Source organism: Mastigoproctus giganteus, chromosome 7 (genome assembly GCF_048544385.1).
Source record: "Mastigoproctus giganteus isolate SK-2022 chromosome 7, ASM4854438v1, whole genome shotgun sequence".
In the NCBI taxonomy this organism is placed as follows: Eukaryota; Metazoa; Arthropoda; class Arachnida; order Uropygi; family Thelyphonidae; genus Mastigoproctus; species Mastigoproctus giganteus.
The window spans coordinates 88,487,715-88,513,622 of NC_143581.1; the positions used below are offsets into that span (position 1 = coordinate 88,487,715).

Below are 25,908 nucleotides of genomic sequence, written 5' to 3' on the forward strand. Positions count from 1 at the left end.
ATTATTATTTTTTAAGATGAAAAACATGTCACTGATACTACACAATAACTGCCCATCATACAGTATCATCATTATGGAAAATAAAAGGACACTGAGTCACCAAAAAATTGATGTGACACTGACTACTTATAATTTCAGTGCTAATATATCTGACTGGACAATTTTTCCCAAATTGAACAACAAGCAATCACCGAGTTATCTCTTTCTACATAACTCACTCCAGTACTTCCAGTGAAAATTATACTCCTCAACCAGACGTTACTAGGTTTTCAATAAAAAATATTACAGCAATCCTTTGATACTTCGATCTGCACGAATTTTCCTGAGAAAGATAGACATTTTTCAGGACTTTTCTGCTAATGAAACTGTGCTACTGCAATCCAATGTGTAATAATTAAAGCCTCATACAAGTCTTCAAGGAAAAAAAAGATCAATTTCAAAACTTGTTCGTGGTGGTCCCAAGAACTCACAATGCTTAGGAAATCTGTCCATCAGGCCCGATGAAGATACCAATTGCATTGGCATTGGCCTTCTGCTGATGGGGAGCATTTTCACTTGCTATATACATCTCTTAAGAAAAGATAAATAAAAGCTATAGCTTCTTGAAAATGAGAGACCTGAATGAATTTCATCCGCAGCTCTGGTAATGCAAACCCGTGGGCCTTCTCTACAAAATCTCAAGAAACAAGACATCTTCTTTAGAAATTTTTGGTACTGTGGTCAACAATTCTGTTGAGACATCTGACTGGTCAGACTCTGTTAACACTATTTTGGACAGATAATTCCCAATTGATGACTCCTCAACTGACACACAGGCTCACTCAAATGCTTGTTCTGCAAATTCTGAATATTAATCTAGGTCGATAGGTGGAACAGGACCAGGGTATGTCTGCCAAGGGCAAAGGTTGATGACGTAGAGCGGATATAATTTTTTAAGGGCACAAAAGGTGATATAGTTGTACACTAATGATATTAAGAGTAGGAGACCGGCAGAATTACTTAACAAGTACAGGTCACTGTTGAAAAAAAGCCGTGAATTAGGGTTGAATTTTAAAGTGTCAGCAATTCTGCCCAGACACGATAGGAGGGAGTATATGATGAGAGCCTTGTCGATCAATTTGGCCCTGGAAAGATTGTGCAAGGCTCAAGGGGTAGAATTTTTTTCAGCCTGGTCTGTACTTGTTAACAGAAGGGACTGCTTTTCTACAGGGATGGGATACACTTAAAGAGAAAAGGTGCAAGAATATTTGCTGATGCTATCGCGGCAGTGTTAGGAGGGTCGGAAAACTGCTAGCTTGGGGGGATACAAGGACTAATAGATTAACAGTAGCCACTGGCAGAGATGAAAGTGATTCTTGCACTGCTTCTATTGGAATGGGCAGAAGCCTGGAAAACAAGATGCAGGATATTTCAGAGACTGCGGTTCAAGTAAACACATGGGTTGTGTTAGGGTAGCTAAGAAAAAGAACAGGTGCATGTATACTTGCGTGTACACCAATGCTAGGAGTTTGGAAAATATATTTGATGAATTTGAGGTATTGCTCAAAGCATCAAAGGAGGATATTGTTGGGATATCAGAGATGTGGTGTCACAGATATAAGGAATGCAGAACTGGAATTTGGGGAGTACAACGTCTACAGAAAGGATAGACAGGATAGGAAGGGAGGAGGGGTTATGCTATTAGTTAAGAAATACATAAAATCCAAGGAAGTGAAGCCAGTTGACATTGCTGGACAGTGCAGTGTCGAGTCGGTTTGGTGTGACATAAGCATTGGGAGATCAAAATTGAGAGTAGCAGTGTGCTATAGGCCTGATGACTCTGATGAGTATAATAAGAAACTGTACAGGGAAATAGAGTGGGCCAGTATATCAGAGAGTCTTATAATGGGGGATTTTAATTTCCCAGATACTGACTGGAATTTGTGGGTTGGTCACTCACACACTAGCAAGGCTTTTGTGGATTTATTGGATGATTGTTTTCTACATCAGCATGTTCGGGAGGCAACTAGAGGGAGTAATACTCTTGATTTGATTATCAGTAGTGATTCTTCATGCATTACGAATCTGCAGATAGAGGAACCACTAGGTGGCAGTGATCACAGTGCTGAAGTGGGGTTATTGCTTTCGTAAAGGCGACTATGATGGTCTGAGACAGTATGTAAATTCTATACAGTGAGACCAACTGATGATGTTACCAACAGCAAATTCAAAATGGGAAGCATTCAAAGAACTTATCTTGGAAGCTACTAGACTTTACATACCAACTAAGAAATATTGTGCAAGGTTTAGGCCTAAATGGATGTCAGATGAACTAATGAGACATATGGGAGAGAAGAAAAATGCATGGGATACATATAAATTAACATGTGACACAGAAGCCTATGATAGATATAAGTTGATCTGTAACCAAGTTGCAAAGGAGGTTAGGCAGGTGAAGGCAGATTAAGAGAAATCTTTGGCAAAGGATGCAAAGAAAAACAGCAAAGAGTTCTTTACTTATGTAAACTCTAGAAGGAAAGGGATGAATCAGATTGGTCCACTTGATACTGATGGTTCAACTGTTGATGATCCTGCTCAGGTAGCTAACAAACTAAATGAATATTTTGCATCGACATTCACACATGAGGAGTTATTCAGCCAGGGGAATGCCAGAGGTGTATTCAACTCTGGCAGTAAGCTAGATAATCTTGTAATAACTGAGAGTAAAGTGGAGGAGAAATTGTTGAAGATAAACACAAGAAAGGCAGCTGGGGTGGATGTGCTCTATCCAGTTATATTAAAGGAGGCAGCAAAGGAAGTAAGCAAACCCTTAGCCATAATTATGAGAGCTTCCTTGGATTCAGGGGAGGTACCCATAGACTGGAGATGTGCAAATGTGACCCCAATTCACAAAGGAGGATCAAAGGCTGACACAAGTAATTATAGACCTGTGAGTTTAACTTCTGTTCCAGGAAAATTAATGAAGGCACTGCAGGATCATCTAGACAAGACTTCAGTTATAGCTCGGACACAGAATGGTTTTGTAAGAGGAATTCTTGCCTGACCAATTTGATTGGATACTATGATGCAGTCACAAAAGAATTGGATGCAGGGAATAACTTTGATATCATATATTTGGATCTTAGAAAGGCTTTTGATACTGTTGCACATGGAAGACTGCTGCACAAATTGGAGCAGTGTGGCATTGGAGTCAAATTGCTGCTATGGATAAAGGGATGGTTGAGGGTGAGAAGACAGAGTGGTAATCAATGGATGCTGCTCATTGTGGACTAATGTTATTAGTGGAGTCCCTCAGGATTCAGTATTCGGTCCATTATTGTTTTCTGTATTTATAAATGATATTGATGATGGTATATCAAGCTTAATGTCCAAGTTTGCAGACGATATGAAGGTTGGCAGGGTTGTCAAGGACACTACTGACACTATGTTGCTGCAACAGGATCTGGAAAGGTTGAGCAGATGGGCTAAGAGGTGGCAAATGAAGTTTAACATTGATAAATGTAAAGTACTACATATGGGGAAACAGCAACCCCAGAGCAGTGTACCAACTCTGTGGTACTACATTGACATTGGTAGAGAATGAAAAGGACCTAGGAGTAATTGTGCAGGCAGATATGAAGTTTTCTGAGCAGTGCAGACAGTCTGCAAGAGTAGCTCATGGTGTCTTGTCAATGATACACAGGAATTTTTCTAGAAGAGATAAGGAGGTGATTATTCTCTTGTATAAGGCAATGGTCAGGCCACACCTAGAGTACTGTATACAGGTCTGGAGGCCTCATTTCAAGAAGGATGTACAGATGCTGGAACGAGTACAGAGAAGGGCAACAAGATTGGTGAATGGAACAAAGGGGTGCTCTTACGAAGAAAGGCTTAAGTTTTGCAAATTACAGTGTCTGGAGACTAGGCACCGGCAAGGTGATATGATAGAGGTGTATAAAGCCTTGAATGGTTTGAGCATGCTCAATGCTGATGGGATTTTGCCTGTTGCTCAGAATAATCACCTGAGAGGACATAAATTCAAATTGAGGAAAACACAGATGTAGGATAGATGTGCGGATATTTGCCTTTAGCCAGCAGGTAGTTGGTTGGTGGAACAGACTTCCATCCCTTATTGTGGAAGTTGATAGCCTAAATAAATTTAAGGCTCAGCTGGACAGATATTTCGCACGAACGGAGGGGTGAAGTGGAAGTTTTTTTTTGTTTTTTTTTTTTTTTTGGCTGATGCTGTATAAGCTTGCTTTCTTGCATCATATGCCTCTACTAATGCTAATGCTAATCTACTGAAGCTACACCTCCATTTACTTCTGTGGAACTTGAAACTGTCGCAAATAAAATCAATATTAAAAAATGTCTAGGTCTGGACCTAGTAGAAAAGTTATTTGTTTTAAGGATTATTAAAATAAGACCAGTAGAACTGATTAATCTTTATAATAAATGCTGTCAAGAGGTCTCTTCCCAGACATATGGAAAACAGCATTACTAAAACTTATTAAAACTCCTGACAAACCAGTTTGGGAACCAAAGTTCTACAGACCTATCGCCCTTCTGGAAAATCTAGGGAAACTCTTAGAACAGCTCATGGCTTTGTGCCTTATGAATATCCCAGAGTCACAGAATTTACTGTCATCCAATCAATATGGTTTTACAGCAGGCAGGTTGTGTGAAGATGCCCTGGTTGAATATACCTCTCATATCGAAAATTTTACATCTAAATACACTCTTACTATTTTTGTTGACTTTTTAAAAAGTGTGTCGACTTTGAGGGTGCTTTTGATTCCCTCTGATGGGGAAAGTGCCCTTGAACGTTTCCGCACCAGCTACTGCCCTCAACAACTTTATCTTCTCTTCAGAAGTTACTTCAACAACCGGCATTTGCTTGTGAAATCAAAATTCTGTCAGGCCTCCAGGCAGGTGTATCGAGGGTGTCCCCAGGGGTCTATCTTGGGAGCTCCTCATCTGGAACACTGTCCTTCAGGGGTGGATTTCCAGATCTTTTGACAACACCAAAATAATTGCCTATGCCGATGACATAACTATTTTGATCAGTGGTCACTCTCATGCAGATATCGAAGTCTCTGCAAACACTGTTCTTGCAGATCGGTTGGACTCTAGACAACAAACTATCCATCAGTGCTTCGAAGACTAAAATGATAATTTTTGGCTCCAAATTAAATATTCAACACCCAGCACAAGTAAAAATTAACAATGTTCGACTCCCAATTGTCACGGAAACCAAATATTTGGATGTGATTGTGGACTGTCGATTAAATTTTACTAACACCTTAATCATGTAACTGCTAAAATTAGAAACTTTACTGGTCCCATCGTGAAGGTCTCTAGAACTGACCGGGGTCTCTCACTTCAGACCATGCAGACAACGTAAGATCATGCAGACAACATATGGCGCTGGCACATAGTTCCACAGGGCAAAAATAGTTAAATTCAAGCAAAACTAGCTAGTTTAGAGAACAATGCTCTTTAGTATGCTAAAAGTATGCAGAACCATATCTACACTGGCTTTAGTAGTGGTAGTAGCATGTGATGCAAGAAAGCAAATGTATGAGCTTATGCAGCCTCAGCCAAAAAAAAATCACACCGTTCCCTCCAAATGCCTGTCCAGTTCCTCCTTAAATTTATTCAACCTATCAACTTCCACAACGACAGATGGAAGTTTGTTCCAGCAATTAACCACCTGCTGGCTAAAGGCAAATTTCCACACATCCAATCTACGTCTGTCTTTTCTTAATTTAAATTTATGCCCCCTTAAGTTCGTAATCTGAACAAGTGGAAGGATCCCATAAGAATTCAGCGTGCTGAACCCATTCAAGGCCTTATACACCTCAATCAGATCACCGCGCAGGTGCCTAGTCTCCAGCCACTGCAATTTGCAGAACTTAAGCCTCTCTTGATAAGAGGATCCCTTCATTCCCCTCACCAATCTTGTTGCCCTTCTCTGTACACACTCAAGTAAATCTACATCCTTCCTAAAATGAGGCCTCCAGACCTGTACGCAGTACTCAAGGTGTGGCCTGACCATTGCCTTATACAGAGGGATAATCACCTCCTTTTCCCTGCTAGCAAAATTCCTATATATCATTGACAAAACCCCATGACCTGTCCTGGCAGCCTGTCTGCATTGCTCAGAAAACTTCATATCTGTCTGCACAATTACTCCCAGGTCTTTTTCATTATCTCCCACCTTAAGTGTAGTACCACACAGTTGGTACGTTTCTCTGGGTTACTTCTACCCATAAGCAGTACTTTGCATTTGTCAAGGTTAAACTTCAGTTGCCACTTCTTAGCCCATCTGCCCAAATTATCTAGATCCTGTTGCAGTAGCACACTGCCATTACTGTCATTAACAACCCTGCCAACCTTTGTATCATCTGCAAACTTCGACACTAAGCCTGATATACCTTCATCAATATCATTGATAAATATACAAAACAACAGGGGACCCAACACAGAACCCTGTGGGACTCCACTAATAACATTAGTCCAAGAAGAGCAGCACCCATTGATTACCACCCTCTGTCTTCTCCCGCTTAACCATCCTTTTATCCATTGTAGCAACTTACCCTTAATACCATTCTGCTCCAATTTGTACAATAGTCTTAAATGCGGAACAGTGTCAAAAGCTTTCCTGAAATCCAAATATATGATATCAAAATTATTTTTTGCATCCAGTTCCTTTGTAACCACATCATAATATCCTATCAAATTTGTCAGACAAGACTTTCCCTTAACAAACCCATGCTGTGTCTGAATTATTGCTGCAGTCTTGTCTAGATGATCCTGCAATGCATCTTTAACCAGTGACTCCATTATTTTACCCGGAACAGAAGTTAAACTGACTGGTCTGTAATTACCCGTGTCACCCTTCGATCCCCCTTTGTGAATTTGGGATAGATTTGCACATCTCCAGTCCGTGGGAACCTCCCCTGAGTCCAAGGATGCTCTCATAATTATGGCTAATGGTTTGCTTAGTTGCTTTGCCGCCTCCTTTAATATAACTGGATAGATCCCATCCACCCCAGGTGCTTTTCTTACGTTTAACTTAAACAGTTTCTCTTCCACTTTGCTCTCAGTTATTACAAAATCATTAAGTATCCTGCTACAATTTGATAACCTTCTGCCATTTTCAAACCTTAATAATTCCTCACGTGTGAATGTAGATGCAAAATACTCATTCAGTTTGTTTGCTATCTGAGCAGGATCATCAACAGTCAAACCATCGATGTCAAGTGGACCAATCAGATTCATCCCCTTCCTTTTAGAGTTTATATAAGTAAAGAAATCCTTGCTGTTTTTCTTAGCATCTTTTGCCAAGGATTTCTCGTAATCTGCCTTCGCCTGCCTAACCTCCTTTGTAACTTGGTTACAGATCAACTTGTAGCTATCTTAGGCTTCTGTGTCATGTATTAATTTGTATGCATCCCATGCATTTTTCTTCTCTGTTACGAGTCTTATTAGTTCATTTGACAACCATTTAGGCCTAAACATTGAACAATATTTCTTAATAGGTATGAAACTTTTAGTATCATCCACGATTAATTCCTTGAATGCTTCCCACTTAGAATTTACTGTTGGTAACATCATCAGTTGATTCCACTGTACAGAATTTATAAACTGTCGGAGACCACTGTACTCGCCTTTACAGAAGCAAAAACCCTTTCCTTTACCTCATGATGGTAATTAAATCTTTAAGTAAATCCCACGTCAGTACACTGTGATCACTGCCACCTAGTGGTTCTTTCATCTGCAAATTCGTAATACATGAATGATCACTGCTGATAACCAGATCAAGAGTATTACTTTCTCTGGTTGCCTCTCGAACATGCTGCTGCAGAAAACAATCATCCAATAAATCCACAAATGTCTGACTAGTGTGTGAGTGCCCAACCCACAAGTTCCAGTCAATATCTGGGAAGTTGAAATCCCCCATTATAAGACATTCCGATTTACTAGCCCACTCTATTTCTCTGTACAATTGTTCATTGTACTCATTCGAGGCCTATAACACACTCCTACTCTTATTTTTGCTTTCGCAGTGCTTATATCACACCAAACTGACTAAACAGTGCACTATATCAACTATATATCAACTGGTTCATCTATATCAACTGGATGCACTTTTTTTGATTTGATGTTTTTTTTAATTAACAGCATAACACCTCCTCCCTTCCTATGCTGTCTATCCTTTCTGTACACACTGTACTCCCCAAATTCCAGTTCGGCGTTCCCTATATCAGTGTGACACCATGTCTCTGATATCCCAACAATATCCGCCTTTGATGTCTTGACCAACACTTCAAATTCATCAAATTTATTTACTATACTTCTAGCATTGGTATACATGCAAGCATACATGCTCCTACTCCTATTCTTTGTTACCCTAACACATCCCATATACCCACCCGTTCCACGATGACCGCCACCCGTCCCTGAAACCCCCAACACCCCACGCTCCAAGTCGCTACTTATTCTAATAGAAGTTGTGCAAGAATCACCTTCACTTCTGCCTACGGCTACTGTTAAACTATTAGTCCTTGTATCCCCCCAAGCTATCAGTTTTCCGACCCACCCAACACTGCCTCGATAGCACAGCAAATATTCTTGCACCCTTTCTATTTAAGTGTATCCCATCCTTGTAGAAGCAGTCTCTCCTGTTAACAAGTACAGTCCAGGCTGAAAAAAATTCTATCCCTTGAGCCTTGCACAGTCTTTCCAGGGTCGAATCGATCGACAAGGCTCTCATCATATACTCCCTCCTATCTTGTCTGGGCAGAATTGCAGACACTTTCAAATTCAACCCTAATTCATGGCTTGTTTTTCATCAGTGACCTGTACTTGTTAAGTAATTCTGCCGGTCTCCTACTCTTGATATCATTAGTGCCAACGTGTACAACTATATCACCTTTTGTGCCCTTAAAAGATGATATCTGCACAACGTCATCAACCTTTGCCCCTGGCAGGCATACCCTGGTCCTGTTCCACCTATCCTTTTTACAAAGGATGTTTCCCGTTTCCCTGACAATAGAGTCACCAACAACTACTAGTTCCTGAGGGACCAGCGCATTCTGCCTTGGGGGTTGCCGCTGTGTTGCGTGATGACCAAGTGCAAGCTCTGGCGTTGATGTGGGCAGCTGCGAGCCTGATGGGCCCCTCAATTTAGATCTTTCGAGGGCATCCACCCTGTCCTTCAAACTCTCATATAGGCCCATAACAACGCTGAATTGTCGCCTGATTTCCTTACACTCCTTACATCACGCACACACAAAGACATTCCCCATGGCAATATCATGTTCCATTCCAGATAGTTCGGCAAACATTTCACAAGCTGCACATTTTTTTAGGCTGTGATGCGTTGGAGAATCGCCCCCCCCCCCTCAGTTCTTCCCCGAGTCACAGCACTCCTGCCACTTTGTGCCCATTGATACTTTAAATTAATAAAATCAATAAATTAAATTAATTAAATGTCAATACTACGCTATCTAATAGAAACAGTGAAGCGTATTACTGTTTCTATAATTTTACGTTAGATCTACCTAGCTACCTCAATTAAAAATTTGAACTCCCTATCACTATATACAAAAACAATGCCTGCAATATTCGAACGAAATAATGGTTTTATAAAGTATTACGTATATCTACAAAAACTGTTTATATAAATAAAAAAAACCAGTGTAATTAAAACTATAAGACTACGTATTAAGTACAATATAAAATAATAATTATGTAAATAAAAAGCAAACACTTATAGTTTTTTTCAGAGCCTGTAACTCACTGGCACATTGCCCTTGGATGTATACCTAATATACAGAGGCCTCTGCCTTCACATTAAGAGACAGAAATTCCAATTGAATTTTCGAATATCACCACTGATCTTCAAACAGACGTTAAGCATGAAAGAGCTAGGTGTTGGAATGAACTTTTAAATATATGGCAAAGACACCACATCTCTGGATACTGTCACTAAAGAATTTTTTCCTGAAGTTACCTTCATGTCAAGCAAGAAAATTAAAACCTGGTTCTCTATGAATCTGCGCACTTCTTATTTATTAACAGGACATGGACCACTAAATGAGAAATTATACAAATTTAGTTATCCCAGACTGATCTCTGTGCTTGTGGCAGAATTAAAAATTGGAAACACATCCTCTATAAGTGTCAACTGTAGAACGACATAAGAGATGGTTTATCTGTCAGTTGAAAATTTCTCTCCCAGTCAAGAGTTTCTTTCAGTTCAAAACGTTAACGCTTTTCATGCCCTCCAATTGTTTGCCCATGATGTCTTTGCCAGAAGACTATCTCTAACTTCTGACTTAAATAGTGCAACTTCGGTTCCCATGGACACTTCAACAACAACTACAGCTTTAACTGTACCTACAACAACTATGGCTTCATCGACCACTGCTACATCTACTTCATCATCAGAAATCAGTACATCACCTGAAACTGTGTAAACTCAGGCTGCAACAACAACAACAACAACTACACTTGGTATGAGTTCTTCTGTACCACCCTCCCTATCTTCTGAGGAGGGACAATTTCCTGCCATAAAATATGCAGTAAAATATGCAGTAAAATATGCAGCTTGGCTCCATTGCTACGGAAAAAAATTATGTATCTATATAGACCCAGTAATCTATTTAGAGTATAGTGCACAAACTATCCTGTGGCCCCCTACTCACAAGATGTTCCCCCCTCTCTTGTATATATTTACACGTACGACTGTGTATATACTTAGTCTTGTATATGTATTATATGTAATATACGTGTGTGTGTTTTGTTCAATAATGGTTTTCATAGTTCATCTTCCAAAATTCCGAGGACTTTTATGGGATTATTATTATTATTATTATTATTATTAGCCATATGGTGCAAGGAAGCCTGAGGCTTTTGCTGCACCAGCCAAAAAAAAAAAAAAAAAATTCTGTTACCCTAAAAGAGAGAGAGAGAGAATAGAAGGGAATCACCAAGGAAGAGAAGAATGATGATATCCAGCTCAGGACCCTGGGTGTGCCAAGCCCATACTTGCCAGATGCAAGCCCCATGTAAGCATGTGGAACATGTTTTGTTCCATGGGTCAAGGGCGCCTCCGTAGCCAGGTGGGCAGGAGCAGCAGTGCGTAGCACATGCTTCTCGAACCCCGGACCCCAGAGCAATATGGCCTTAGTTGCTAATGCTCCTAAAAACCAAATAACAACAACGGGTACAAGATCAATATTTATGCAGCTGTATATTAAGAGTTTAGTGTATAAACAAAACTGAGGCCAATTAATCTTATAATGCCCTTCTGGATGATACTGAATCTTGTTAACATTTATGATAATTGGCCCTTTTGCTGTCTACATATTGCATTGGTGTATGTACACATGATTTGGGTATGTGAACTGTAAATTTATATGGTCCTTGAATCTTGGGGCTCTACCATTATGTATTATTACCTTTTGTGCTCATTATTTATGTCTAGACAAAATAGTTTGTTGCTGATAAATTTATTTACACTAATTAGTCAAATATTCTTGCTTAGTTACTATGTATATTCTATGGTTTTTTTTTTTTTTTTTTCCTCCTAGCTAGTTGGTTTTCGCCTTGCGGCTGGCTTTGCTCTGGTCCTTGGTTTGCCCTTTTTGCCTGGCCTTTGACAAAGCTCTGAATCTGCACAGTGAAATGAGGCAGAGATGAACTAATATTTCAGGTGCTGCTAATACAATACATACATAAGTGGATACATTTACTTATCACAGAACTGCAATAAGTAAACATTATTTACTCTTAGAAAACTATAATTCCACTGTGAATAAATATTTTATCACAAAAATTTTTTCCCCCTTAGTGCAATTACATGAACTATTAAGAGCCCAATGGGTCAATGTAAGAATAAGATAAATAGAGACAAATATTTATTTTTTAATAAAAACCTATTTCTTTTTTTTATAAAAACAGCACTATCATTTTCATTTTGAAATGTAATATCTATTTTTGCATTTGTTTCTATGTATTGGACATTGCTTTTATGTTTATTTGTTTGCCCATGTCTGATAACATGTTATCTTTTCAAATTTTATACAGGGAAAATCTTGAGAATAAGCCTTCTGAACACCATATCATATTTCTTTGGAGTGTGAAATCAAATTTTGCCAAAAAAAAAAAAAAAAAAAAAAAAAAAAGTTTAATGTCGCAACATATCTAACATACAGAGTAAAAGCTAAACCTGTAGACAATATTGTTTTGCATATTTCACATATTTTATGCAACATAGCCTTGCAGACCTCTTGGCCAATTCATTAACTATATACTTTATGGTTAATTAAGCTGAAATTTAAAAAAATTTGAATTTAATGGCAAATCCATAATTTTATGTTTTTTTTTTTTTTGCAAAAAGATGAGGAAAAAATTATGATATAAATGGTAATCAGAAGAGTCAAAAAAGAGAGTTGGTAGTTATGTGCATAAAAATATAAACAGAAAACTGCTACTAAGTGATGTGACAGAGCATGATACAACCAAACAATTACATTTTGGGTGTTTTTTTTTTTTATACCTGTTGAATCGTAGTTCTTCAATTTCAATGCTGTTATTGACGTCTCCATCAAGTGCAGATGCTCTGGTAACAGAAGCAAACCAAATATTCCATCGTAATAAACTGTCATCACAGTATTCCAAAAATGGGTAATAAATATAAGGATTCAAAGTAACAGTCCATGGCCCAGCAGAAGGATTAGTACTATAAAAATAAAAATAATTCTCTCTGAAAACTGTTATTGAAAGCATGGTGCTATCTAATCCCAAAATATTTTACCATATCAAGGGTTTAGTGCCAAACAACATTAACTACAAAATTTCATTTTTTTTTGAGATAACTTTAGTTTTACAAATAACATTTACAAATAACATACAAATAACAATGCATATCATGTCACACAGCTGTGTCTCTCAAATACTTTACAAGTTAGTTTAGCATTTCTGCTAAACTAAGAAAATGTCAAATGACTTTTTCTTGGCTAATTACAAAAATGTTGACTACAAAATGATTTTGTAGTTAACGTTGTTTGACACTAAACCCTCAATATCCCAATGCTTTTTGACGTTCTGGAATTTAATGTTATAATGAAAGATACTAGCAAATAAGTTTTTAAATTTAAAAATACTAATATATGCTATATTACATTTTATTATTATTATTATTAGGACAATCTATAATCTTATAGTTAAATTGCCAATGCAGGATTTAGGATAGCCTGGGAACCCCTGATGCACATATTTTTAGAGACCCTAAATATAAGTGTGTGGGAAGGAACCAGGGAACAACTACACCTCAGTAAAACAACTTGGTTGTTACCAGTCATTCTGATATCATTAATTAAAGAATGATATGAATGATAAAGCGAGGAGCGTTTATGGGCTTTTTTCAGTCTGTGGCCAAATTAGTTGGCCTCAGTAGCAGATCTCATGATCTGCCTTTTCTCCCAGAACAGATATTCCATCCAGCAACTGGTAAACCAGCCAGAGAAAACACACACACACAGGATATAAACACATATTTTTTGGAAGTTGATCACATTCTTTCACAAATACAGACAACTCAGATTACAGAACACATAGATCTAACTAGGCTATCCCTCAAAATAAACAGTAGAAGGCTTAAGCCCCATCAAACTGTTAATTAGTATCATTTCATTCCAAAACTTCTGGTGTGTGTGTGTGATCACAATCCTTGGAATTGGCACTGTTGCCAAAAATGACATAGGCTTAAACATTGACAGGTTCACAAATGCATAATCACTCCCAGCCATTCAAATAATAGTAAAACTTCAATTTAGCAAGTTATATGGGGATAAGTTCTGTCCATTAAGTGTGAAAGAAATATATAGTCACTGAAGTTACAAGAATATTATGAAAAAAGTACTGCAAAATAAAAAAACATTAAATGTAATACCGCATTTTACTACACTTATTGGAGAGAATGACTTAAAATTTTGCTGCATTGCTTGTTGTTTGTTATTTGGTTTTTAGGAGCATTAGCAACTAAGGCCATATTTCTCCGGGATATGTGGTGGTCATTCCCTGACCTTTCCGCATCTTCCGTATTTGGTGGTGACCGGCTCGAACCCCGGTCTAATCAAGAAGCGTGTGCTACGCACTGCTGCTCCTTCCCACCTGGCTACGGAGGTGCATTGCATGTATAGTGGTAGTTAAGACTGTGACTAAAGCTCATTCAGTCTAAAGAGCTGCCAAATTCTTGCTTAAGGTTCGAATGATTTCCTACTGATTTCTAACATGCTCAGGGAAGGTGATGGTCAAGAAAATCATGGCTCCCTTACACTCTGCTTTATTTTGAAAATGCCACAGTCTGGTGGTATTTACTGATGGTAAATACCATTCGACTGTGGCAATTATGTCACTAAGTTCCTGTATGGATGCTGTCCATTATTTCTGACATCAGCTAAATCAAGGGTTTACTGTACTGGAATAAAGTGATGGATGTATATGCAACCCAAATACACCTATAGACACTGAATCACAGTGTCGATACGGCAAGTCATTGCCATATCCAATATAAATAACTGAAAGAGTGAATGCAATACACTTGAAGAGATGTGTGTTAACTTCCATTTCTAGTGATGACGTTAAACAGACCTTCCCCCAGGATTCCCTAGATCAAATAATGAACTGATTCTGCCTATTGTCTACATAGTTATAAGTTGCTCTATGAAAATCGCTTGGCAACGGGTAAGGACTGCACATTTGGTGCAACACCAGATTTAGTCCACAAATAGAGTAGAAAAATCTTAGATATACAATCTGGTTGGCTCTGCTGAGCATTCCAATTTGTTTATTGTTCATTTAATGAATACTGAATTCTGTGCACTGAAATGATATATAATGATGAACACTTTTCATCATTGTTTATCATTACAGCGTGCACAAACATCATTTTATACCTCCTCTAACTTTCCATTATCATAATTGCTATCATTGTTATTATAAAGTACTTATTAAATCTTACTTATTAAAATACCACTTATTGTATGTAGGTTTACTCTAAACTTGTTAGAGTCATAGCCCTATACACTGTGGTTATTTCTCATTGTATTTAGCTGCATGCAATAAAAAAAATAATTTATTTAAATTACTATAACAGTTGTTGTTGTTGATTAATGGTTTTAAGACACAAGGGCATCAATGGCCAAGATGTGTCTTTCCAAGTTTTTAATGTAAATCAAACATTTTTTTCAGATTTGTTTATCAAATCTGATTTGCCGAATAAAATTAAACAATTCATGTATATTCGCATTATTGTCTAAGATCTGTTGAAGGGTAACTGGATTCTGGTTATTGTATGAACTCTGAAAACAAAGGAATCTGGAATTTCTGAATCAAGGGCATACCAAAAGAATGTGTTTTACTGAAAGCTGGACTTGACATTGAACACAGAGTGGGGGATTTTTGTTTGTCAATAGATGAAAATGAGTAAGATGAGTATGGCCAATTCTCAGTCTGGCAAGTATTACTTCTTCTCTGCAACTCTCTCTGATGCTGGAGTTCCATATTTCTGGATTAGGTTTTATTTCCTGTAGTTTATTGTTGACTTCATTTTTCCATATTTGGGCCCATTCATTTTCACTTTCTCTAATAATGATTGGACTAAAATCAGTGTGTGGAACTATCCTTGTTCTGTTTGGCAGTTCTGATGCTGACTTAGCTGCAATGTCTGCTTTTTCATTTCCTTCTATTCTGCAGTGTCCTGGGATCCAGCAAAGAGTTATTTCAGAGTGTTTCTTTTGACAGCAGCTGAATAGAAAGTCAATTTCTTGTAGAAGAGGATGACGAGAATGTCGTTTACCCTGTATGGCTGAAATATCCGAGTATATTAAGACAGAGAGGGATCGACTGTTGACATATTTCACTTAATGCAAGCTGTATAGCATACAGTTCTGCAGATAGAATGCTGCACTCAACTGGAAGAGATTTTGAAATTACATGCGAACGGAACACGGCTGCTGCACCTACATGTGACTGGGTCTTAGATCCATCCGTATAGATTACGAGTTTCCCAGTGTGTTGTGAAGTATAGTTGGCATGCAACTGTCGGATATTACATAGTGGAATGGTATTTTTTGGCCATTGAGCGAAGTAAAGATCAATGTTTATATGATGTCTATTCCATGGAGGTAAAGGCATATTTGCACTTTCCGCAATTTTGTTGAGATCGAGGTTCCACTTTTTTTTATTACTTCTAGAAGACGAATCCCAGCAGTTCTGGATTCATTGGGCTTGGATTCATAAAGTGTTGGCCATAAAGGTTGGTTGAGGTATACCCAACAGGGGTGAGTTGGAAAGCTTCTTATTTTGGCAGCATATTGCCAGAGTAGGCGTTGTCTTCTAAGATAAAGGGGAGGATCGTGTGCTTCTGTATACAAGCTTTGTACTGGCTAGGTTCTGTAGACGCCTAGTGCTGATCGAAGGGCACTGTGTTGAATGGTGTTCACAGACCGTAAGATGCTGTTTTTAGCTGATGCATATACTATAGCTCCATAGTCTAATCGTGACCGGATTAGAGAACGATATAAATTCAGCAATGACTGTCTGTCAGCACCCCAAGATGTTGAGGATACTGCACGAAGGATGTTTAGTTTCTGGAGGCACGTAGTTCGTAGATAGGTTACATGTTTACGGAAATTTAATTTGGTGTCTAAGTTCAGAACAAATAATCTTATGGAATCTGTCATCGGTATTTCTCTGCCTTTCAGTTTTAATACAGGTTCCGAATGAAGCGATCGTAATTTACAGAAGTGTATTGCTGCTGTTTTCCCCTCAGTTAATTGATAGCCGTTGCTTTCTGTCCAAGTTTCAATTTTGTTTATTGCTATCTGTAGTTGTCTATCAATGGTAGCCATGTTCGATGATTGACAGGAAACAGCAAGATCGTCTGCATACATATAAACTTCTACTGTGGCTGGGATGTCCCTTATAATGCTACTGGTATGTAATGCAAAGAGTGTGGCACTTAAAATCGATCCCTGAGGTACTCCTTCTTCTTGTGTGTGAATTTTGGACAGCTCATTCTGGAATCTTACTTGAAAGGTCCTGAGGGGAAGAAAATTCTGAATGACTCTAGGCAGGTTACCTCTCAGTCCAAGTTTGTATACGTCTTGGAGGATTCCATATCTCCAGGTTGTATCGAATGCTTTGGTAATATCGAAAGTTATCATTACCATGTGATGTTTTTTAAGAAAAGCATTTCGAATGTGAGCTTCAACCTTGATGTGGACATCAGTTGTACTCCTGTTACGGCGGAAACCAAATTGATGGCATGATATAGCATCTTGATCTTCAACAATCCACAGTAGGCTCTTGTGAACCATCTTTTCTATTATCTTTCCTAAACAGCTGGTCAAAGATGAGAGAGATTAGAGTAGAGTGCAGCTATTATCAACCCACTGCAGGATGGAAGCCTCCTCAACAATTCATGCTGAGGGAAATGGACCATAATCTACCACGCTGGTCCAGTGCGGGTTGGCAGATTGACCATATTCAGCAGTCAGGGACTTGAGCCCCAGTCTACTCAAAGAGCGTGTGCTACTGCACTCCCACTCCTGCCCACTCGGCTACAGAGGCCTACTGGTCAAAGATATAGGATGATAACTATTCGGGGAGGAAGCATCTTTACCGGGTTTCGCTATGGCTACCACAACTGACTGATGCCATGTATCAGGGTAAACATTCTCCTCAAAGATACTATTGTAAAATTTCAGTAGTATAGATTTTGAGTTTAGGTGGCGAAGCATTATGTAGAAAATGCCATCTGGTCCAGCAGAAATTTCTAGAATTCTGGAGGGCTTGGTTGAGTTCATTCATAGTGAACGGAACGTTACAAGAATAAGATTGTTTTGTAACAAAGTTAATTTTATATTTTTCCACGGGCATTTTTTTGCGTCTAAATGAGTCTTCATAAGATTGAGATGATGAAGTGACTGCAAATGTTTCTGCTAAAGCCTAAAGTGACTGCAAATGTTTCTGCTAAAGCCTCTGAAATATCACTTGGAGAAGAAATATCTATTCCTTTCCAGGACAGGATTGGGACTTTGGTTTGTTGACACTTTCCACTGAGAATGCGGATCTTTCTCCAAATTATTCTGGGATCAGTGTTTCTGCAGATGGTAGAACTGAATCGAATCCACGCATCCTGTTTAGCTTTTCTACGAATTCGGCTTGCTTCAGCTTTCAGCCGTTTATAGTTTATAAGGTTCTCCATTGTAGCATTTCGGCGAAAAATGTTCCAAGCTTTGTTTTGTTTCCTTTTGGCAAGATAGCAATCCCTTGTCCACCAACTATTATACCTTTGTTTCGTAAGGTTAACTTTTGGTATTGCGGTGACAGCAGCTCCAAGTAGTTCTTCTACATGTCTAGTGGCATTATTAATAGGTGCAGTAAGAATCAAATGGTTATCAAATTGCACTGTTTTCGAAAATTTCTCCCGGTTAGCTCGGTGAAAATTCCACGTAATTCTTTGGTTAGATGTATAGTTTGTATCCGTCTGTATTTTGCAAATTATAGGAAAGTGATCACTGTTGTGAAGGTCAGTTAATATTGTCCAATCAAAACTAAGATAAATTGATGAGGAACATATGGACAGATCCAGAGCAGAGATAGAACATGTAGGCAAGTGGATATAAGTATGCACACCGGTATTCAGTAGTGTTAAGTGATGGTTATCAAGTACAGTTTCGATCATCCTCCCTCTACGATCTATGTTCGGGGAACCCCACAAAGGATGATGAGCATTTAGATCACCTAGAAAGCATACAGGTTGGGGCAGTTGATTAAGTAAGTTGTCAAGTTCTGCAATGGAACATGAAATGTTTGGTGGAATATAAATGGAGATAAGAGTGAGATTAATTCCAAGAACAATACGAATGGCTACTGCTTCTAGATTAGTGGAGAGCTGAACGAGTTTCGATGGTACATTACTACGAACTAATATTGCTACTCCTCCTCTTGCTGGAGACTCAGAACATCTGTCACATCTATATAGCGTATACCATGAGAAGTATGGGGTATATTTGATGATAAATAAGTTTCCTGTAGACAAATACATGCAGGATCATGCTGGTACATTAAGTATTTTAATTCGTCAAGATTGCTTCTTAGTCCTCTACAATTCCATTGAATAATTTTCTGCATTACTTGGGCTTAGGTTAGGTGGATTGATCTGATCATTTGTTTTTCCCTCGATCCTGTTTATATTTCTCTCGTTTTGAAAAGACTGGGCGAGTCATATCCATCTCATCATCAGCATGAAGCATGAGAACAGGATCTTCATTATTTAACTTCTCATCGATTTCCATAGTTCGTTCAGTTGGTTTATTTTGTGCACGATGAGCATCTTTCTCCTTTGATAATGTGCCTGAGTTGGGAACGTCTTGTTGTGGCTTGGATGGCTTTGTATTAGTAACATTTGGTGGACTCTGTCTTTGTTGCTGTCAGTGTCTCACCATCCGCAAGGATGGATCTAGCCCATTGAGTAAGAGATAATTTAGGAGGAATAGTAATATAAGTCTGTGTAGAAAATTCTTTAGTGTTTTTGACTGCATTGGAATATGTTTTGACAGGCATCACATTTAATATCTGTTTACGTGCCTCTTGGTAAGATACATTTTTCTCTACCTTGTACTTCATTATTTTCTTTCCCATTTTCCATAATTCGCAAGTTCTAGAATATGCGGGGTGAGTACCCTGGCAATTGGGACACTTTGGTGTTGCTGCTGTACATTCAGTTTGGGAATGGTCTGATGAGCCACACAGGAGACAGATTGTGTTACCTTGGCATGCTGTTTGAGAATGACCATACTTCTGGCATTTAAAGCATCTAAGTGGATTTGGTATATAAGGTCGTATCTTACAGGAAAGATCGCCAGCTTTTACTGATTCTGGGAGATTCGGACTGCTGAAGGTAAGGATAACATTTCTTGTGGGTGTAAGGACACCATCTTGTTTGGTCATAATTCTCTTAGCACCGACAACACGTTGTGCTTTAAGTTCTTCGGCAATTTCTTCCTCAGAAACATTAAGGAGGTCCCATTCCGAGATGACTCCTTTTGAGGTGTTTAACGTTCTGTGCGGGGTAACCGAAATGGGAAGGCCTCCGAAGGTCGTTTGCTTCAGGAGTTGTCTAGAATGACTGGGATTGGAAGTCTCTATAAGAAGGTCTCCTGAGCGAAGGCGTTTGACAATTATGGGAGTACCTGCTACAGCCTCTATGCTTTTCTGCACAAGAAATGGCGATAAGCTACTAAGAGGTTTTGTTGATAAAGAGTGTAAAATTAGAAAAGCAGGTAGGTCGTGTGAAGAATCATTTTTTTTTGATTCTTTTTGCTTGAGATGACTCAAGTTCATGTGAGCATGTAGGCTCTACAGTCGGTGATATTAATGGATCCATAATTGCTCCTTTTCGCCCTGAGTATTGGATTTATACTCAGACTACCAGCCCCACCACGTGGAGGCAGGAGCGGTGCCACCAGTGACCAAGCGATACAAGATTAGTGGTTAGTTTGTTAGAGAAATTTGTTATATATATATATATATATATATATATATATATATATATATAAAAAAGAGAAAGGTGTCTTTCCTTCCTTTATACGAAGCTTAGTTCTTTATTTAGAAAAGGCAAAAATTAAATAACTTTAAATAAAGAGGGTTTTAACAATCTCTACAATCTGTCATTTAGAGAAAATATGCTTTCAAATCACTTTGGAAATATCGCTATGATCACTCGCTTGGCACTCGGGGCCTTACTATAACTATTATTACTCCTGGTCCACAGGACTGTTTTGACATATCCCAAATGCTTGTTACTGAATAATAAACATATTGTTCATTCTTTTTATTAGTTTACAGCCACATTAGAAATAGCACAGTTTCTTATGATTAAAAAGTAAAAGAAAACCCATCTTTCACTGCAAACTAAATTAGTCTAAAGATGCAAGATATCAAAGTGGTAAAATTCCACTCACGGATCTTTAGCCATCAGTCTAATTATTTCATCAGGAAATTTTCTTATAACTTCAGGATTCATAATCTGATGATAAAATGCTCCTACTGAGTGCTCCATTTTTGACCTATTAAAAAGAATATATATATATATATATATATATATATAATAATTTATAAATTACACAACATATATAAGATATGTAACCTTAATTACATAATAAATTAATGAAATATAGAAGTTATAACTATGTAAAATTATAACCATTGAAAACCAAATATAAGAAATGTATCACTAAATATAAATTTATTTAAAAATTGAATTTTATAACTTTTTATTAACATCTGCTACATTTCCAAACTAAAGTTCAAAGCTAAATAAAATACCATCTACTCTCCAAACCCCTCTTCATATAAGTATATTAAATCAGTACATAAGGCCTGTAACAAAAAAGTAATTGGCTAGGTTTTTTCAGTTTTTCCTGAAAGAAAAACTGAAAAATCTTCTCTGTGTGTTATTTTTTTTGAAACCTAATATAAAAAGATGTTAGTTTTCTAAATAAACAAATCTTTTCAAGCTAGCTTAGCAGATTTAAGTTAAACTTTCTTGTTTTTTTTTTAATGTTTTTGTGATTTTATTTTCCTTTTTAATTACCACTGAATTTATATTTAAGCATGCAACTTCTGTGATCACTAAATTGTAGTTAATCAGAATGAGTGAGTCCACTTCACTGCATTAGTATAGAATGGCTGAACAAATCCAGGAAACTGACTTTTTCTGCATCTGCCATAAAAAAATAAATAAAACTTAAAAACTAATTCTTTGTTGCTAAAAAATTTATCATTCAACTCTGCTTTTATTTTTACCAAATGCTTCACCTCGGTCACCTTGGCAAGTAATTTATTCCAACAATCTATAATACACCATCCAAAGATAAACTTCATGAGGTCCAGTCTTCTGAAGCATTCCAAGATTTTACAACATATGTGCTTCCTGGTTCTTATCTTTGCTACCAGTGAGAAGGCGCCTCCGTAGCCAGGTGGGCAGGAGCAGCAGCAGCAGCAGTGCGTAGCACACGCTTCTTGAGTAGATCGGGGTTCGAGCCCGTGACCACCAAATACGTATGATGCGGAAAGGTCAGGGAATGACCACCGCATATCCCTGGAGAAATATGGCCTTAGTTGCTAATGCTCCTAAAAAAAAAAAAAAAACAACCAGTGAGAATGTACTCTCTCCTCCATTTTATAGACCCCCTTCAGAACTTATACACCTCAGTTAAATTCCCTCCCAAGATGTATTGTTACCAAGATTTGTAGACTACACCTTCTAAGCCATTCTTCATATGGACACTGATTAGTACCCCCGCATCAATCTGGTCTGTTGTTAGAACCCTCTCTAAAATCTGTCTTTTTACAGATGTGGCCTACAGACCTGAATGCAATATTCTTAATGATGGTCTTGCCACTACCTTATAACAGTGACTCCCTATTTGCAAAGATTCTATAAATCATAGTCAGGACACCTTGTGATTTCCAGCCACCTCTTCACATAATTTGTATCATAATCTGTACGCCTCTTTCATCCTAAACTATTTTTAACTCCTGTTATTCTAGTTTATAAGTAATTCCTGGATTTCTACTCTCCAGGTGCAAAAATTCCCATTTAGAAGCATTAAACTTTGTCACTTTTAAGACTATATTTTTAATGTGGTCTTAAAAATGGCAGATTCAAAAAATTAATGGTCCAAATAGTTTTGACTTGGATCTTTAATTGCATTTTTTCATGGTGGCTGCTAACCACTACTCCTAATTTCAAGTCATCAGCAAGCTTTGACAGCTTTCCCTTCTACTCCCTTATCAACATCAGTAAGGAAAATTAGAAGCAGGAGGGGACTCGAGCACTGAACTATGAGCAGTGACTCCACTTCGGACGTTGGTCCATTCTGAAGAACTTCCATTTATGACTACCTCCCATCTCCTCTCTTTTTTTGTTATTATTATTATTATTAGCTATAGGGTGCAAGGAAGCCTGAGGCTTATGCTGCACCAGCCTAAAAATAAAAAAAAATAAAAAAATCTGAATTACCCTGAGAGAGAGAAAACAAGAGTCAGAAGTAGAATGGAATCATCAAAAAAAGAGAAGAATGATGATATCCAGCTCAGGACCCTGGGTGTGCCAAGCCCATACCAGATGTGAGCCCCTGGTCTTTTAGCCAACTTCTGATCCAACAAGGGATCTTACCAGAAATTCAAATTTGCTCCAGTTTTTAAAACAGGGTTTTTAAAATTCAAGTATCCCTATGTAGAGGGTTCTGGAGTGAGTTCTATGGCTTGTACTGAAGAGAAATTTGAACAACAGACACAATAAAGGATGCACTCAGCATTTATTGGAAAAAAAAATTAGTTACAAAATTTATCTCTATATGGTGTGTGGCAATACAAATCACTTGAACAGGACTACAATTGTCCAGTGTGTCCTCCATTTTGGTCAACAGGTTCCAATCGAAGAACAGCATTTTCTACAGCAGAATGTAACAATTCAACTGGAATAGTCAGCACATGACGTCTAATGCTGTCCTTCAGATCTGCCAGAGTTTGACATCCTTCCTGATACACCTGGTTCTTCAAAATACCCCACAACCAGAAGTTGCATGGGGTGAGGTCCGGTGATTGGGGTAGCCAAGGTGTCTGGTTTGTTTTGTTTGTTATTTGGTTTTTAGGAGCATTAGCAACTAAGGCTATATTGCTCCAGGGATATGCGGTGATCTTTCCACATCTCCATATTTGGTGGTCACAGGCTCGAACCCCTGTCTAATCAAGAAGCCTGTGCTACGCACTGCTGCTCCTGCCCACCTGGCTACGAAGGTGCTATCAAGGTGTCTGGAAACAACGGCTGATGACCCATTCATCTGCAAAGTGCTGCCTTAGCAATCTTTGGACACAACGGTGGATGTAGGGTTGTGTTTGTTGTTTGGTTTTTAGGAGCATTAACAACTAAGGCCATATTGCTCCAGGATATGCGGTGGTCATTCCCTGACCTTTCCGCATCCTCCATATTTGGTGGTGACGGGCTCGAACCCCGGTTTAATCAAGAAGCGTGTGCTACGCACTGCTGCTCCTTCCCAATTGGCTACGGAGGCGCTGGATGTGGGGTGGCACACCATCTTGCATGAATATGGTATCCTGAAGGCACCCACATCGTTGCAGCTTTGGTATTGCAAAATTTGCCAACATTTCATAATATCGCTGTCCAGTGACAGAACAGGTACGGGGTCCAGTTGGTGTTACCTGTTCACAAAAATACGGCCTAATCATGAATGTGGCCGTAAATGCACACCACACTGTCACTTTTGAGGAACGCAACGGGACCTCTTGGATAACTGGAGCGTTTTCTGTTGCCCAAATGCGACAGTTGTGTATATTCCCTTGTCCACTTAAGCAGAAGTGGGCTTCGTCACTCCAAAGGATATTCCATGGCCAAGTGATATCCACTGTCATTCATGCCAGAAACTGAAGTGCGTATATGAAAGAATACCTGCATCACTGTGCTTTAGCTGCTGTAGCATATGCATCTTGTAAGGATAATACCGCAACACTTGACACATTTATAGCCTTACAAATCCCCATCTCTGCGTTGTATTCTTTGAGAGTAACACAGAACTCTGTGGAGGCCAGAGATTTAAAAAGTGTGTGGGGAGTGGTCTGTTGTTTCGCGTTGTTCTGTTGTTTCTCTGACCATTTAGCCGTTGGGACCCTATTGGGACCCACCGTTGCCCACACTTTACCACAAGGAGGTGGTCAGGCACCCAGTAGATTATTTAAGTACTCTGGCAGGCTCCACCACCTAATTTCCAAGGATTTCAGTGGCAAGGTCTAAAAAAAAAACAAAGAGGGGGGTGTACACTAGAATTTGGCTAAAAGAGATTTACAAGAAAGCGACAGAATTTAAACATTGATTAGAATTTGGCAGCATTGTTAAGGGGTGTACTCGGTCAGTTTAGTGAAAGAGGGAGGAAACTGAAGACTGATGGAAAACAGAAGAATAAGGACGATAGAGTAGGCATCCCCAAAGAGGTCAGTGGAGACGAACCTTACCAGGCGAAGTATGGGGGGAGGTTTGATTTGATTTGATTTTGATTTTTTGGTGCAAAAACAGCTAGGTTATATTGGTGCGCCATGAAAAGGTTAAAATTCAAGTTGGGGGGGGAAGGCAGGGAGGAGAGGAGACAGAGACCTGTCTCCTTCCTCCCCTGCCTGGGGATGGGGTTTTAAAGGGAACCGGGTTAGAGTACTCAGTTCAGATCACCAATGGCATATTGGCAGCAATGGTTATCATGTCCAAGTAGTGTAGAATCTGGCAGGAAAGTCAAGCTGCCCATATTGCTCTGGGGGGGGGGGAGAGACACATTTACTTCATTCATAATCTGCATTCTCACTCTACTTGCATTCTTTTTTTTTTATACTTTTTTCTTTTATATATATATATATATATATATATATATTATTTATTTATTTTTTCTTCCAAGTTTCATATATATATTTTTTTTTTTTACTCTTACTCATTCATCTTTTTTCACACACCAGGGGGGGATGCAATGATGTATAGTGTAAATTTAAATACTAATTAAAACTAGGGTTAGTGTGTACTTGACTGTAGCATTTATGGTTTGTGTTCTTTTTCTCACACACTTACACTCTCATTCCTTCTTCTGGCTTTCATTTCATTTATTCAACTCTTGATTTCTGCACTGCCCTCTCTGGGCACCTCAAACTTACTGTTATTCTTCAGTTGTGGTGCAGCCCAAGCTGCAAGTTTTTTGCAGGCCAGGGGAGAATACAGTGATAGTGTTTGTGTTGTTAGTAAATGTTTGTTAGTATATATAAAGTAATGTAAGTTATTTTTAA

At 38.5% G+C, this 25,908-nt stretch overlaps 1 protein-coding gene across 1 annotated transcript in view; it reads right to left on the bottom strand.

Moving 5' to 3' along the window:
* The window catches only part of LOC150083053 (uncharacterized), a 261,326-nt gene that overhangs the window by 141,431 nt on the left and 93,987 nt on the right, over window positions 1–25,908 (bottom strand). The window contains exons 6-7 of the mRNA XM_090378376.1: window positions 21,027–21,131; window positions 12,551–12,733 (exon numbers count right to left, since the gene is read on the bottom strand). Of these exons, the coding sequence (XP_090234502.1) occupies window positions 12,551–12,733; window positions 21,027–21,131 (288 nt within the window). The remainder of the gene's footprint in view (window positions 1–12,550; window positions 12,734–21,026; window positions 21,132–25,908) is intronic.